Consider the following 17,500-nt stretch of genomic DNA (forward strand, 5'->3'; position numbering starts at 1 on the left):
ACCTAGCAATGAACCGGCCAATCAGGGGAGGTCTCCATCTCGTCAGGACGCCAGAAGGTGTCGGAGGGGACCACCAACATTGGAAGCTAGAACCATCATTATTATTATTTTGGGATTACCGGTAGTACCCCCGGTCCCTAGGGACCGTATTAAAAATAAAGACGGTCCCTAGGGACCGTATTAAAAATAAAGACAGCCCCTAGGGACCGTATTAAAAATAAAGACGGTCTCTAGGGACCGTATTAAAAATAAAGACGGTCGCTAGGGACCGTATTAAAAATAAAGACGGTCGCTAGGGACCGTATTAAAAAGACACGGTCCCTAGGGGCCGTGTTAAAAAGACCCGGTCCCTAGGGACCGTGTTAAACAGACCCGGTCCCTAGGGGCCGTGTTAAACAGACCCGGTCCTTAGGGACCGTGTTAAACAGACCCGGTCCCTAGGGACCGTGTTAAACAGACCCGGTCCTTAGGGACCGTGTTAAACAGACCCGGTCTCTAGGCGCCGTGTTGAACAGACCCGGTCTCTAGGGACCGTGTTAAACAGACCCGGTCCTAGGGACCGTGTTAAACAGACCCGGTCTCTAGGGACCGTGTTAAAAAGACCCGGTCCCTAGGGACCGTGTTAAACAGACCCGGTCTCTAGGGACCGTGTTAAACAGACCCGGTCCCTAGGGACCGTGTTAAACAGACCCGGTCCCTAGGGGCCGTGTTAAACAGACCCGGTCCTTAGGGGCCGTGTTAAACAGACCCGGTCCTTAGGGACCGTGTTAAACAGACCCGGTCTCTAGGGACCGTGTTAAACAGACCCGGTCTCTAGGGACCGTGTTAAACAGACCCGGTCCTTAGGGGCCGTGTTAAACAGACCCGGTCCTTAGGGACCGTGTTAAACAGACCCGGTCTCTAGGGACCGTGTTAAACAGACCCGGTCTCTAGGGACCGTGTTAAACAGACCCGGTCCTTAGGGACCGTGTTAAATAGACCCGGTCTCTAGGGACCATGGTAAACAGACCCGGTCTCTAGGGACCGTGTTAAACAGACCCGGTCCTTAGGGACCGTGTTAAATAGACCCGGTCCTTAGGGACCGTGTTGAACAGACCCGGTCCTTAGGGACCGTGTTAAACAGACCCGGTCCTTAGGGACCGTGGTAAACAGACCCGGTCTCTAGGCGCCGTGTTGAACAGACCTGCGGGGAAAAGGCCAACACTCTCGTCGTCCTTATGCTCTCTCACTCACGCGGTGTTGGAACAGCTCTTGAATGTGAATCACACGGGCAGACGCTACGCCCATGCAGGAAACCCCTGCCCCTCGCTGCGTCCGTCTGGTCCCGCCCCCTCTCAAACCACCCCCCATGCCCCCCTTTTCGTGACCCCCACGCTGGGCTCCCCGTCGGACCCTCCCCTCTCTCCCCAGCCGGAGGTGACAGGCGGACATATGTACCAGAGGAGAGGAGAGGAGGTGGAGAGGCAGACAGGGACCGTGTTAAACAGAGACTGGGGGGGGGGGGGGGGGGGGGCTGAGGATGAAGAGGGAGGGGGGAGGATGGAGGAGAAGGAGGAGGAGGAGGGGAGGAGGAGGAGGAAAGGACGGAGGTCAGGGGTTCACAGCGTGGGCTGGTGGGAGTGATGGGTGGAGGAACGGTAAGACAAGACGGATTTGTAGCAATCAGTTGAAGAGGGCAGCTGTTGTGTGTGTGAAGCGCGTGCACCACAGAACACCCGGTCTGAATCAATGTTAATGACCAGGCAGGCGTTAGGGCAGCTTGGCCAAGGACCCGGGAACCTGTTATTCCCGGATCCCCGTCCTCTTATGTCATCGCCGTCCATCCATCAAACAAAACTCAATTGCGCAACTGAATGTTTTTCTGAAGATTATAGTTTGTGTATTTCTAAAGTGGCCATGCTACATGGTGTTGATTAAACCTTTTCATATCCTGGTTGCAGGTTGCTAGTGCTGGCTGCGTTTTTGTTGGCCAATCACGCACTTGAACACACCCCGTTTCCAGCAACGTGATTGGTTGAAACAATTATGAAGCGAGAGAATGTGACCCGCCCCGTTCACCCTGATTGGAGCCTCTCTTCCGTCAGACTTTATAAATCCGAGGTCTTGTGAGTCTACCAATATATAGAATGACAACAATGGGGTTCAAAACTAGAACTCTGTGGTGAGTCCGTTGATGTCTGCTCATCACTTCACACTAACGCTCGCTCACACATTAGATTTCACAACTGTTACAATTTATTAGTTTGTAGGGTTGCAGTCCAACGCAGTGAATAGAAAACAAGTGAAGAGATTACAATATAAAACATGAAACTTCGCAGTGGTTACGCTTTACAGTAAACATCGTCCATATAAAAACATTGGTGGCATTATCCTTATTATATACAGGAGCACAACATCAGAACAAACATCAAACATCTACACCATTATGTGCAAAAAAAAGTGTCTTGTTTGGCTTCAGCCCCAGTGTTCCGGATCTGAGGGAACAGTTCAATAGATATTTTAATATTGAACTAGACATATAAGACAATCTAATCTGAGTGGAACGCCATCTATCCTTCAAGCACAAATCGTGTGCACATTCCCGATATAGTGCACTGTTTGAGTCACCATTTTGAAGTGCTGCATGCTTAAGCGTACAATAAGCATCCAGGTTCTTTATGCATTAATGGTCACGTCTTGTTTACGTGACCATTAATCACCGATAGATTTTCAGCAGATCACTATTCCCTGCCTTAGTTTATCCCTAAATAGTGTACTATATAAACTAGTGTTCACTATGTAAGTAGTGTGGAAGATGGGAACACATTTAAAAACAACGCCAACTGGGTGAATACATAAAAACATTTCCCACCAAAGAACATGCGCCCTGATTGGCCCGTACCTTTAACATGCGACCTGATTGGCCAGTACCTCTCAAAGGCGCCCTGATTGGCCCGTACCTTTCCTCTCCTTCACGCACCACTTCTGGCACTCGCGCCGCGTGGGGAAGCGGTTCAGGTTCCCGGCGCAGCCGCCGTACACGAAGGGCCGGCAGTCACCCGCCCCGCGGTGGAAGTACCAGAGCAGCACGTACTCCGAGCAACCGCCCTCCAGCATGGGCTCCAGACAGCGGTCCACCCCCAGACCTGGACACACGGACGGACGGACAGACGGGGGGTAGTGAGGCTGAGGGCGCCGAAGGGGGTCTAGACCAGCACACGGACGGATGGACGGACGGACGGACGGACGGACGGACGGGGGGGTAGTGAGGCTGAGAGCGCCGAAGGGGGTCTAGACCAGCACACGGACGGACGGACGGACGGACAGACGGACGGACGGACGGACGGACGGGGGGTAGTGAGGCTGAGGGCGCCGAAGGGGGTCTAGACCAGCACACGGACGGACGGACGGACGGACGGACGGACGGACGGACGGACGGACGGACGGGGGGTAGTGAGGCTGAGAGCGCCGAAGGGGGTCTAGACCAGCACACGGACGGACGGACGGACGGACGGACGGACGGACGGATGGACGGGGGGGTAGTGAGGCTGAGAGCGCCGAAGGGGGTCTAGACCAGCACACGGATGGAATGGATTCGTAAACGTAAATCTTCATCCCATGGTATGTATTCCTGTATACGGCCATACTTTCATTCATACATTAATTTATACATTCATACATGTGGTTACTAAAACAATAAATAAGGCCACAATCTCTTGATGTAACAAATAACTGCTAACTGTCTGGACTGCTGGCTCAGCGGTCTGTGTACACAGACCTAAACTGATGGCAGCAACGCGTGAATTTCTCAATTGCTCTTTGCATATTTCTGGAACAGTGCTGGGAAAATGAATAATAAGAAGGAGAGGAGAAGGTCCAAAAGGCTGACGGTGAGAGGACAGGGAAGCGGGTTTCACACCAGGACGACCTTCCCACCCACTCACCAGTAAACCTTCGTCCTAGTATCCTCCTCTTCGTCCTAGGTGCCCCCTCGAAACCTCCTTCTCCAACAGAATCTAGAAACACAAAATAGATCCACGCTGAAAGAAACCGGGTGTGAATCCATGCCTGGCTTCAGCCATACCCCGCCGGAAGCCATCTCCCGACGTGCTACTTTGTGTCATTGACTCAGCGTAGAGACAAATCACAAATCAAATTGAAGATGAGTGACCTGCACTCAAGATATGATGATGAAGAGCAGAAGATGGCAAGAAAAGCCGAAACGTGAATAGTCACTTGTGGGTGTGGATCGTTATTGCATCTTTTAATTTTCCTTACAACAAGGATTCAGTATGGATGGATTTTAAAAGTTGAAAGGTTTTTAAACGATCATTGCTTTTGGATCCTACAGGTAGATCCAGGCCCGGTGGGCCCCTGGCTACCATTCGATGCAGGGAGCGGTCGTCGCCCAGGGGTTGGGAGGGAGACCAGCCGGGGGGAGTCGTATCCTGGTGGTCTGCGCCGTGTGCGGGCTGTGCGTCTAACGATCATGTTTGGGGTTTTGGTTCTCAGACCCACCGCTGGGCTGGGGGCCCTCAGCAGGTAGTGTACGTGGGGCCCTCAGTGCTGGGGGGTGCTTACCAGTGCGGTTGAGGATTGGGGGGGCCATGTCGTCTGTGGCGGGGGCGGGGCTCCCCCCGGGTTCCTGTCCTGCCGCCCCTCCTTCCTGCTGGGGGCCAGGTGCGCCCAGGGTGTGCGTCGCCTCCGGCCGGCGGGCAGACAGCCCAGCGTCCGGGTCGCTGGTCCGCACGATGAGCTGGAAGTCCATCCCTGGGGAGAAGACCCAGGCCCAGGGAGGGGTGTGTGTGAGGACGTGCGTTTGATACAGGCAGAGGTAAAGAGGGAACCGGTGGATAGTTGGGCACACATAGGTGCACCAAGATATGCAAAATCACGCATGGATGCAGGCAGGAGGGACCGGGGTGGGAGGGGGGGAGGGGGTCGGGGGGGTGAGAGTGACGGGGATGGGGACGGAGAGGCCGTCCTGGGAACACTGGTCTGCCGTTTGTGAATGGCCTGGTATGCTGGTCACCGTGGCGACTGTTCCGACAGAGGAACACGACAGATGGCCACACACACGACGGCGTGCCACTGGGAGGACTACGCTCACAAACACACACGCACGCACGCATGCACACACACACACACACACACACACACACACACACACACACACACACACACACACACACACACACACACACACACACACACAGCCATAAGTTCATGTGTATGCAAGCATATACACAAACAAACACACACAGACATAAGTTTATGTACACACACATGCAACAAACGCCCACGCATATACGTGCGCACAACACACACACAATACATACACACACACACACACAGACACACACACAGCCATAAGTTCATGTGTATGCAAGCATATACACAAACAAAGACACACAGACATAAGTTCATGAACACACAGTCACGCGTTCACATGCAACAAACGCCCACACACATACGTGCACACAACACACACAAACACACAAACAGAGTAACACAAGTGCGCAATCATAGAGGCATAAACACAAGCAGACAACTATACATAAACATTGTGGGAAAAAAAAGGAAGCCAGAGGACAAATCCCAACCCACTAGAATAGTGTACGCACCAGTGACCACACACACACACACACACACACACACACACACACACACACACACACACACACACACACACACACACACACACACACACACACACACACACACACACACACACACACACACACTCACTCACCACACTTCCCCTCCACCTCTCTGGTGACGAGGTCCTTCAATTGCTCAGCCTGTTCGGAGCAGAAGACACAAAGAACAAATGAGCATCATGTTCTCAAGGAATTGTTCAAATTCATTTGGGATTTAGTGTGTGTGTGTGTGTGTGTGTGTGTGTGTGTGTGTGTGTGTGTGTTGGACTATAGCATTTTATTGTTCTGGATTAATTGTGTGCATTATTATTTTGTATTTGTGTGTTCAACTGGTCACTGACTCAGTGGTGTTGGTATTGTGGCATCATCCGGAATATCATATTTGCGGTGCTGCCATCTTGATTACTGCGTGTTTATTAGAAACTTTGCTCGCACAAAATGACACCAGAAGGACACCGCAATAAGAGATTAGTGTTAATGAATGATGATTTCCTTTGCCTTTGAGTGTGTGTGTGTGCATGTGTGTCTGTACGTGTGAAAATGCATGTGTGTGTGTCCAATGTTGAGTGAAAAGCACTCACAGAGAGACCGGCCTCTCCCTTATCTCCCTTGACTCCCCCGCCTCCCGTCCCTCCCTACGGGGAGAAACACATAAAGTGAAATTCACCGGAAACCAAAGTGCAATAAATTATACACATTAGTAACAGGTGATCTCAGTATATGAATGATGACATCGTTTTAATGGACAAGGCATGTGTCCAGAAATTTGATGACATTGTGTGTTTGTGTACATGAGTGTGTTTATATTATTTTGTGTGTTTGTGTGCATGTGTGTGTGTATGTGTATTTGTATGCACGTGACGTGTGTATGCAGGGATGTATGTGTGTGAATATGTGGCCGTGTATATATATTTGTGCATATGTTTGTGTATGCGCATGTGTGGCGTGTTCATGTGTGTGTGCTTCTCTATGCACATTCATGCGTGTGTGTGTGTGTGTGTGTGTGTGTGTGTGTGTGTGTGTGTGTGTGTGTGTGTGTGTGTGTGTGTGTGTGTGTGTGTGTGTGTGTGTGTGTGTGTGTGTGTGTGTGTGTGTGTGTGTGTGTAGGTGTGTGTGTGTGTGTGTGTGTGTCTTACACTGTCCCCTCTGTCTCCAGGTATCCCAGGGGGTCCTAGCTCACACGGTTTGGCTCGTCCCCTTCTGCCCCTCGCCCCCTGTGGGGTGGCAGTAACACCTCCGGTTAGACCAGCCTTTAACCCTCTTCATAATGATGATAATACTAATTATACATTGTATTTGTAACACCACCAACTTCATCGTCGGGGATAATCTAAGGATGGTTGACAGTGCATTGCAACATTACAACAGACTATATGGTTATTGTATTGGGCTAAATTAAAAGTGGATCAGAGTGCCTAAAGAAAAGTTCCTCAAAGATGCTGTGGGTAAGATTTAAGAGCTATTATTTGAGTGTAACTTCCGTCAGATATCAGTGAGTCGAATTTGCTGTGTGAATAATACGTATTTCAAGTTGACTGTTTCTCTCCTGTGATTGGTCGGGAATCCATCTTGCCTGTCAATCAGAAGTGCATGAATGCAACACATCTGATTGGCAGAGCAGCGTTTGATGGACGGGAGAGGGAGGGACGTTTCTTTGGTTGCTTAGTTTCAAGATTTTTCTCTCTTCAGATCTTTTCTGCTCCTTCTTTAAAACTCTCTAATCTTACTCCGGCACCTTCAAGGTCTGCTTCAAAGGCACTTTGGGAATTGAGTGGAAGATGTACACATAATTTTTCATCGTTTTTGTCGCCTTTTCGGCCGATGATGTCTATCTCATATACTGTTTAAGAACATGCCTTAAGTAAACAGCTCAACATGGTTAACGACTGACCTCACAGCAAGAAGACCAAACCAGAGGAGATCTGTGGCCCTACATGTGCCTGACGGGGCCCTTCCATTGGTGGAGGAGGTCTGCGTGTCACTCACTCGCCCCCTTAACACACTGTCCCCGTAATTACAAACACCCTTGGAAAGTCCTCATTAAATGTGGCCCCTGCTCACGGTTTGGCATCAAGAGGCTCATAATTGTTGCTGAGAGCCGTGATATGAATGAGTAGCGGAGTGAGAGCTCCAGACAGAAACACCCCCAGCCTCTGTCCGGAGCGCTGCTTAATGAGAGACGAGCTTCCACAACGCTACACCGGCAAGCGCACACAAACACACACAGGCACACACACACACACAGGCACGCACACACACACACACACACACACAGGCACGCACACACACACACACACACACACACAGGCACGCACATAAACCCAGGCACGCACACACACACCGAGGCACACACACACACACAGGCACGCACACACACACAGGCACACACACACAAAGGCACGCACACACACACACACATTCACACACACACATTCACACACACACACACACACACACACACACACACACACACACACACACACACACACACACGAACACACACACACACACGAACACACACACACACACACACACACACACAGGGTCCCCTCTCGACCGAGACATGGCCCAGTGAGGACTGCGATTCGAAGGCCCCCTCATCCCTTCAAACAGGTCTGATGGCTCTTTACATTTGTTGGGGATAAAAAGTTGACTTGACATTTCTTTATTGTACAATTTAAATTAATTGTACCCTTTTCCATAATCTCGACTGTGCCATATCAAAATGACATCTAATGGTCACTCACTCACAGTGTCCACCCCTGACGTCTCTTGGTTACTTTGACACCAAAGTGTTGTCACCACCGTTGGTTTACATTCAGCCTTTTTTAGAGGATAGATCTGCCCTCTATGGACTGCAGCTGATTGTTGTTGTTTTGTTGCAGCCAGCAGCAGATACGATGAATACCGACCAGCTGATACTTAAATGCCATTATAGGAACTACCTGTTGGGCTCACAAAAAATTTTTTGGGGGGGCTTTTGAGTAACTTTCCCTTCGTGGCTTTCACGTCATCGCTCCTCGTTGTCTCCTGCTGTGGAAGGCTTCCATCTCCTCCATCTCCAACCTCTTCACTGTCCACATCAATCCCCTCATCTCCTCTCCTCACCCTCCTCCCTGAAGGCTCCTAGCAGGCTTTGACGTCCCCTCCTTCAAAGAGAGCAGCTTGTGGGAGATACCTCGCTGCCGGTCAGAGCCGGGGGTACGTCATCAGGCTTGACGTCTCGCCAGCTAGGCCTCCAGAATACCAATGCGTGGGAAAGGAGTGAAACTAGTCAAAGCGTCAAACCCTGTTTTGAATCATCAATCCCTCTGTCCTTTACTCTGGGGTAGGCTTAGCAGCTGAAGCAGTGACGACTCAGAGGTCAGAGCCGTAGATAGGATAACACCCGTTCTGAGTGGTTCTCTGCTGTAAATATTCTGAGCTCCACACCACACCTCACCGTGGGAGGACACTTCCCTCCTACGGCATCAGGGTGCAGATAAGTCATCCAGAGGCTAGATAAGACATCCAACCACAGCCACAAAACACACAAAAGGCTTTCATTGTGCTTTTAAGAATTCTAAATGTGCGAGATTTTATTAAGAAACAAAAAAATACCGAGAAAAACCTGAGTGAAAAGTTTATACAATAGGATGCTTGATTATCAAGTTGCTGAAGATGAAGATGGATAGATGAAGGCACACACTGCATCCATCTTAACCTGGTTAGGACAATGCTTATATTCAATCTGGTATCATCAGAACCTCTAATCTTACTTAGTTTACTATTACAAAAACACACATACTACTATTTAGTCATTTACTAGTTTGCCATTCAGAATTGTACGTTTGTCTTAGCGTCAGTATGAGCAGGTGGGTGGTTAGGCCAATAGGCCATCTTGTTTTCAGGAGGCCTCTGTTAGACATTGCGGGTCTTGAACCTTGACCCTTTGTCGTCGTAGAGAGACACCAGGCCTGTCAGTGTGTGGTTCCTCTGACCTTAGCCCCTCGGTCTCCTCGTGATCCTACAGCACCAGGCAGTCCCTGATCTCCATCTCTCCCTGGGGTCCCAGATGATCCCTTGAACCCTGGGAAGCCAGGGAAGCCGTTGGCGCCCTATAGGCAGAGCACATAGTGATGACACGATAGGAAGGACTTCTTGAAAACAGCCAAGTATTTAAAGACCAAATGTGATTAGAGATGTGATTAGATTAAGCCCCTCCCAGTTAGAAGTGGGAGAACGTCAGAATGAAAACAATGTAAATAACAGTGTTCTGTCCACTTTAACTGGCTGTGCGTCGAAAAAGGACGTAGCTCGGATGGCTGGGTGGGGTGAACGGGTGACTGAACGGGTGGGTGGGGTTTGGGAGTGTTGATGGGTTTGGGAGTGTTGATGGGTTTGGGTGTGTTGATGGGTTTGGGAGTGTTGATGGGTTTGGGAGTGTTGATGGGTTTGGGAGTGTTGATGGGTTTGGGAGTGTTGATGGGTTTGGGAGTGTTGATGGGTTTGGGAGTGTTGATGGGTTTGGGAGTGTTGATGGTTTGGGAGTGTTGATGGGTTTGGGAGTGTTGATGGGTTTGGGAGTGTTGATGGGTTTGGGAGTGTTGTTGGGTTTGGGAGTGTTGATGGGTTTGGGAGTGTTGATGGTTTGGGAGTGCTGATGGGTTTGGGTGTGTTGATGGGTTTGGGAGTGTTGTTGGGTTTGGGAGTGTTGATGGTTTGGGAGTGTTGTTGGGTTTGGGAGTGTTGATGGTTTGGGAGTGTTGTTGGGTTTGGGAGTGTTGATGGGTTTGGGAGTGTTGATGGGTTTGGGAGTGTTGATGGGTTTGGGAGTGTTGGTTTGGGAGTGTTGATGGGTTTGGGAGTGTTGTTGGGTTTGGGAGTGTTGATGGTTTGGGAGTGTTGATGGGTTTGGGAGTGTTGTTGGGTTTGGGAGTGTTGGTTTGGGAGTGTTGATGGGTTTGGGAGTGTTGGTTTGGGAGTGTTGATGGGTTTGGGAGTGTTGTTGGGTTTGGGAGTGTTGATGGGTTTGGGAGTGTTGATGGGTTTGGGAGTGTTGATGGGTTTGGGAGTGTTGGTTTGGGAGTGTTGATGGGTTTGGGAGTGTTGTTGGGTTTGGGAGTGTTGATGGTTTGGGAGTGTTGATGGGTTTGGGAGTGTTGTTGGGTTTGGGAGTGTTGGTTTGGGAGTGTTGATGGGTTTGGGAGTGTTGGTTTGGGAGTGTTGATGGGTTTGGGAGTGTTGTTGGGTTTGGGAGTGTTGATGGGTTTGGGAGTGTTGATGGGTTTGGGAGTGTTGATGGGTTTGGGAGTGATGGTTTGGGAGTGTTGATGGGTTTGGGAGTGTTGTTGGGTTTGGGAGTGTTGGTTTGGGAGTGTTGATTGGTTTGGGAGTGTTGATGGTTTGGGAGTGTTGATGGGTTTGGGAGTGTTGATGGGTTTGGGAGTGTTGATGGGTTTGGGAGTGTTCATCGGTTTGGGAGTGTTGATGGGTTTGGGAGTGTTGTTGGGTTTGGGAGTGTTGATGGGTTTGGGAGTGTTGATGGGTTTGGGAGTGTTCATGGGTTTGGGAGTGTTGATGGTTTGGGAGTGTTGATGGGTTTGGGAGTGATGGTTTGGGAGTGTTGATGGGTTTGGGAGTGTTGATGGGTTTGGGAGTGTTGATGGGTTTGGGAGTGCTGATGGGTTTGGGAGTGTTGATGGTTTGGGAGTGTTGATGGGTTTGGGAGTGTTGATGGGTTTGGGAGTGTTGATGGGTTTGGGAGTGATGGTTTGGGAGTGTTGATGGGTTTGGGAGTGATGGTTTGGGAGTGTTGATGGGTTTGGGAGTGTTGATGGGTTTGGGAGTGTTGATGGGTTTGGGAGTGTTGATGGGTTTGGGAGTGTTGATGGTTTGGGAGTGTTGATGGGTTTGGGAGTGATGGTTTGGGAGTGTTGATGGGTTTGGGAGTGTTGATGGGTTTGGGAGTGTTCATCGGTTTGGGAGTGTTGATGGGTTTGGGAGTGTTGATGGGTTTGGGAGTGATGGTTTGGGAGTGTTGATGGGTTTGGGAGTGTTGATGGGTTTGGGAGTGTTGATGGTTTGGGAGTGTTGATGGGTTTGGGAGTGTTGATGGGTTTGGGAGTGATGGTTTGGGAGTGTTGATGATGAGATTCTTGTAATCCAACGTGCTGAGAGGTATGGACTGGCCATCGTTTTTCATTTGCAGGAGTTGTTATAGGATTCGATTTAATTGATAACATTATTGACATCACTATTGATCAGCATTGACGACAGATATGTCCTGATTAGTTTAAGCTATGAGTCAGTTGAAATGTTCCACACTGCGGCTTTTAGTTGTGAACAAGTGACTTGATAGCAACAAGAGTTATGGCAGCAATGAATCTGAAATAATCAAATATAACAATATTTGACCCAAAGTAAAGGTGTGCTTATAATTAATTCTAAATAAATACTTTGTATATCTGTATATTTGTATATCATATAATGTAGACCTAGGCATCGATTCAATTGTTGCTCATATAATACTGACTTGATCGACATATGTTTATATTCTTTTTTCTTCCCTCACTCTTCCATACCTGGCTTTGATGTAATAGTCTGTCTCTGATAACCCCAGTCTAGTGTGAATAGATAGGGGACATCTATCAAACACCACAGCACAGTTATTTTAAATTACTGAAACAATACTACTATCTCGCATATAGAGTCGTGCCTGAAAATATCATGTGACACATACCAGAGGAAGATTAATGTAACCCTAATATAGACCTCATGAACCAAGGCAATACATGCAAACAAATGTAAACATTTAATTGAGTTACCTTAACGCCATTCAGTCCAGCAGTGCCATCAATCCCATCGATGCCTCCATCGCCCTTATCCCCCTGAGAGGGACCACGGAACAAAGACATACCAATAAGAAGTAGAACATAAGATTATATTTATGTACGAGTATTATAGATACAATATTTATTTTATCATTGGTGAGCTGTTTTTTTTAATCCAACGTGTGTCAGTGTGAGTACATATGTGTGTTTGTGTGTGTGTGTGTGTGTGTGTGTGTGTGTGTGGGTGTGTGTGTGTGTGTGTGTGTGTGTGTGTGTGTGTGTGTGTGTGTGTGTCTGAGTGTGTGTGTGTGTGTGTGTGTGTGTGTGTGTGTGTGTGTGTGTGTGTGTGTGTGTGTGTGTGTGTGTGTGTGTGTGTGTGTGTGTGTGTGTATGTCTGTGTGAGTGTGCCTACCTGTGTGTTTGAGTGTGTGGGTACGTCTTTGTGTGCGTACGTCTTTGCTTACATGTCCTTGTGTGTGTGTGCCTACTGATGTGCGTGTGTGTGTGTATGTGTGTGTCAATGTATGCGATTGTGTATGTGTGTTTGAGTGTGCCTACAAGCGTTTGTGCGTGCGTGCGTGCATGCGTGCATACCTTGCGCCCTGTGATACCGTTAAGTCCGGGCATTCCCGGGTTGCCGGGGGATCCCATTTCACCCTTTCACACGAGGAATGTCCACATAAACGTCAAAGCATCATGGAGCCCGGACAACTCCCCAACTCCAGTTAATTTCAGATCAGTTTGAACCAGTCCTCTCTTATCTAAGACTGCCAAACAGCTTCTATCATAGAGCTGTGACACTACTGAACCCTACCCCCCTCCCACACTGGTCCTCCCCGTCTCATACACACATTGCACTACTGCCACTTTTTCTTTTTTAAACATTCTATTTTTTTATATTGATGTTTTTATATTATATATTTACATTTTATATTTATAACTGTGCAGCTGGAGGATTGCTCCACCAACATTTAGTTGTCTAGTACAATGACAACACAGATATCCTATCTATCTATGAAAATAGCAGAGTGCGTCAGTTCCCCTTAAGATAATCGTTCTCTGAGGACCTACCATTCCCCCGGTCAGCCCAGGACTGCCCATACGTCCCAGTATCCCACGGAGACCCTGAAAGAAACCCCAGAAGAAACCAGATGAGAAACCTCAGCGTCAGACCTTAATGACCTCCCATTCATGGTCTCAGCTTTTGATACAGAGTCAATACATGCAGTAGGTCTTAACCGACATAACGAGTCAATCGGTCACTCCCCATTAAATTGCACATTACTTCCAATCTACGATTGATAATGATAAAGAACATTGGATCTATGCACATCCAATACTTAAATGAACTGCTGTAAACAGAACATCTGAATATCAAGTCAACAAATCAGAAAAGTTACAAAAGGAAATATATAACGAGGCAAAACCATGGCCATGACGTTTTTTCATGAATGTCCAGTCCATTAGATAACTGATAGTAGCATTGTATGCTACAGTACGGTTGAATATAGAGTACTATAGTAGCTCAGTCCCAGCCTTCACCTTCTCTCCCCTCTGGCCTGTATCTCCAGACGGACCTTGTTCTCCTGCATCTCCCTGTCCAAAAGAAGAACGCCACGATGTAAACCAAAGTACGACCAGACCTCTCTCGGACACCTCAAAGACCCCTCTACAGCGCTGAGCGCGCTGTGATCTTTGTGTCGTTCTCTTGTGGATGAAGACCCCCGACGGGCCCCTACCTGGTCTCCTCTCTTTCCCTGCAGGCCGATCTCCCCCTTGTCTCCCTTCGTCCCGTCCACTCCGTGATCCCCGTTACGGCCCTTCATTCACAGAACAGCACTCAGTACGCACCAAGGTAAAACGACATCATGTGTGTGATGGTGGTTGTGTGTGTGTGTGTGTCTGTGTGTGTGTGTGTGTGTGTCAAGGCAGGTACATGTCTGTGATTAGCCCTTAATGGCAGTTACAGTCTCAAAGGGATTCACAGGCCACATTGTCTAACAACTAACGCTAACATCAAGCCCTCTTTAGGACTTAAACTCCCTTATTTATCAAGGAAGAAACCTTGAGATGGAGCAGAAGATCAGAGAGTCATAATGGACATACATAATTGTAGCTCTGTGTGTGTCTGTATGTATGTGTGTCTGTGTGTGTTTGTGAGTGTCTGCGTGCGTGCGTGTGTGTGTGTGTGTGTGCGCTCCACCTTTTCCCCATTGATACCGGGCTCCCCAGGATCCCCCTGAAAGATAATCAACAGTATAACATATAATTAATACAACAAATAAAATATATCAATCTAAAACATGATGCAATGAGGGTTTCCAGAAGCTCTAGTCCTCCACAGCTGGACTCTGATAAGGTGGACTCTGTTAAGCTGGACTCTGTAAAGCTGGACTCTGTAAAGCTGGACTCTGTTAAACTGGACTCTGTTAAGCTGGACTCTGTAAAGCTGGACTCTGTTAAACTGGACTCTGTTAAGATGGACTCTGTTAAGATGGACTCTGTTAAGCTGGACTCTGTTAAGCTGGACTCTGTTAAGTTGCTCTGACCTTCTGGCCCACAGGGCCCCGGGCCCCAAACGGGCCGACTCCCCCCTTGGCGCCGGCGTCTCCCTTCAGCCCCTGCAGACCAGGGGAACATTACACCACCCATCAGCCATAGGGAACAGTACACCACCCATCAGCCATAGGGAACAGTACACCACCCATCATCCAGAGGGAACAGTACACCACCCAGAGGGAACAGTACACCACCCATCAGCCATAGGGAACAGTACACCACCCATCATCCAGAGGGAACAGTACACCACCCATCAGCCATAGGGAACAGTACACCACCCATCAGCCATAGGGAACAGTACACCACCCATCAGCCACAGGGAACAGTACACCACCCAACAGCCATAGGGAACAGTACACCACCCATCAGCCATAGGGAACAGTACACCACCCATCAGCCATAGGGAACAGTACACCACCCATCAGCCATAGGGAACAGTACACCACCCATCAGCCATAGGGAACAGTACACCACCCATCAGCCATAGGGAACAGTACACCACCCATCAGCCATAGGGAACAGTACACCACCCATCAGCCATAGGGAACAGTACACCACCCATCAGCCATAGGGAACAGTACACCACCCATCATCCAGAGGGAACAGTACACCACCCAGAGGGAACAGTACACCACCCATCAGCCATAGGGAACAGTACACCACCCATCAGCCATAGGGAACAGTACACCACCCATCAGCCATAGGGAACAGTACACCACCCATCAGCCATAGGGAACAGTACACCACCCATCATCCAGAGGGAACAGTACACCACCCAGAGGGAACAGTACACCACCCATCAGCCATAGGGAACAGTACACCACCCATCAGCCATAGGGAACAGTACACCACCCATCAGCCATAGGGAACAGTACACCACCCATCAGCCATAGGGAACAGTACACCACCCATCAGCCATAGGGAACAGTACACCACCCATCAGCCATAGGGAACATTACACCACCCATCAGCCATAGGGAACATTACACCACCCATCAGCCATAGGGAACAGTACACCACCCATCAGCCATATCTAGACCAGGGGAACAGTACACCACCCATCAGCCATAGGGAACAGTACACCACCCATCAGCCATAGGGAACAGTACACCACCCATCAGCCATAGGGAACAGTACACCACCCAACAGCCATAGGGAACAGTACACCACCCATCAGCCATAGGGAACAGTACACCACCCATCAGCCATAGGGAACAGTACACCACCCAGAGGGAACAGTACACCACCCAGAGGGAACAGTACACCACCCATCAGCCATAGGGAACAGTACACCACCCATCAGCCATATCTAGACCAGGGGAACATTACACCACCCATCAGCCATAGGGAACATTACACCACCCATCAGCCATAGGGAACATTACACCACCCATCAGCCATAGGGAACAGTACACCACCCATCAGCCATATCTAGACCAGGGGAACAGTACACCACCCATCAGCCATAGGGAACATTACACCACCCATCAGCCATAGGGAACAGTACACCACCCATCAGCCATAGGGAACAGTACACCACCCATCAGCCATAGGGAACAGTACACCACCCATCAGCCATATCTAGACCAGGGGAACAGTACACCACCCATAGGCCATACTCAAAGACAGACCAGGCTCTCAGGGGCGGACCTCTGGGAGGGCCTGGGGTACAGGCCCACCCAGATTGACAGGAGGCCCACTCAATCAGATTCATGGAAGAAAATAAGTAAAATAATATCTTTAATTGTCTTTTCTCATACAGTATATGCCTTTTCTTGAAATACATTTTGAATGAGCCTATATGTGTGTACTATGTGTGTACTATATGTGTGTACTTGTTTGTTTAAAACAAGCTAGGCCCATCCAGATGTCCCCAGGCCCCCCCCTAGATGACGCTCTGGCTCCGCCCCTCGGCGCGGTGCACACATGGTCTCCTGCAGAGTCTGCTCCTAAGGATGGAGGACGAGCGGGATCGCTTCCAAGGTTATGGAACTGAAACGGGTTTTTTGAAACCCGCGTGTGAAATGGTCGACAACAATTTACAATCAACGAGCTTGCTTTGCTGAACGGGAATATATAAATAAATACATGAATTCATTGAAATGTTTCATGTTTCTATTGAACCTCCATTTATTGAGGAAGGCTCCTGGAGGCTCAGCACCTCTTTTGGAAGGGAGACCAGATAGCGGCACAGACCAACAACACCAGACAAAAACAGACCAACAACACGCACACATACGAAGAAATAGACCAGAATTAGGATTATCAAGCGAGGCCTCAGCAGAGAGGGAATGTCTCCGGGCCCAGTACCTTGACACCCGGTGGCCCGTCCTCTCCCTTCTCTCCTTTGTCTCCGTCGAACCCGGGCATTCCTCTCGTTCCCTAAACCAAATCGAGGGTTTCTGTTACAGAAGCGCTGGGCGCTCACCACAGGCACTGAGGCTCTGAGTAGTCGCGGTTCAAAAGGAGACGCACAGCAGAGAGACTGCA

General features: G+C 49.2%; 1 protein-coding gene across 1 annotated transcript in view; it reads right to left on the reverse strand.

The window, feature by feature from the left end:
* Positions 1 to 2,217: 2,217 nt before the first annotated feature.
* The window catches only part of col7a1l (collagen type VII alpha 1-like), a 176,133-nt gene continuing 160,850 nt past the window's right edge, over positions 2,218 to 17,500 (reverse strand). The window contains exons 83-98 of the mRNA XM_030342552.1: positions 17,321 to 17,392; positions 15,001 to 15,072; positions 14,655 to 14,690; positions 14,191 to 14,271; positions 13,994 to 14,047; positions 13,523 to 13,576; positions 13,046 to 13,108; positions 12,446 to 12,508; positions 9,620 to 9,736; positions 6,776 to 6,853; positions 6,221 to 6,274; positions 5,732 to 5,780; positions 4,561 to 4,749; positions 3,924 to 3,995; positions 2,940 to 3,125; positions 2,218 to 2,474 (exon numbers count right to left, since the gene is read on the reverse strand). Coding sequence (XP_030198412.1) covers positions 2,455 to 2,474; positions 2,940 to 3,125; positions 3,924 to 3,995; positions 4,561 to 4,749; positions 5,732 to 5,780; positions 6,221 to 6,274; positions 6,776 to 6,853; positions 9,620 to 9,736; positions 12,446 to 12,508; positions 13,046 to 13,108; positions 13,523 to 13,576; positions 13,994 to 14,047; positions 14,191 to 14,271; positions 14,655 to 14,690; positions 15,001 to 15,072; positions 17,321 to 17,392 — 1,260 coding nt within the window. The 3' untranslated portion in view covers positions 2,218 to 2,454. The remainder of the gene's footprint in view (positions 2,475 to 2,939; positions 3,126 to 3,923; positions 3,996 to 4,560; positions 4,750 to 5,731; positions 5,781 to 6,220; positions 6,275 to 6,775; positions 6,854 to 9,619; positions 9,737 to 12,445; positions 12,509 to 13,045; positions 13,109 to 13,522; positions 13,577 to 13,993; positions 14,048 to 14,190; positions 14,272 to 14,654; positions 14,691 to 15,000; positions 15,073 to 17,320; positions 17,393 to 17,500) is intronic.

Source organism: Gadus morhua, chromosome 19 (genome assembly GCF_902167405.1).
Source record: "Gadus morhua chromosome 19, gadMor3.0, whole genome shotgun sequence".
Lineage (NCBI taxonomy): Eukaryota > Metazoa > Chordata > Actinopteri > Gadiformes > Gadidae > Gadus > Gadus morhua.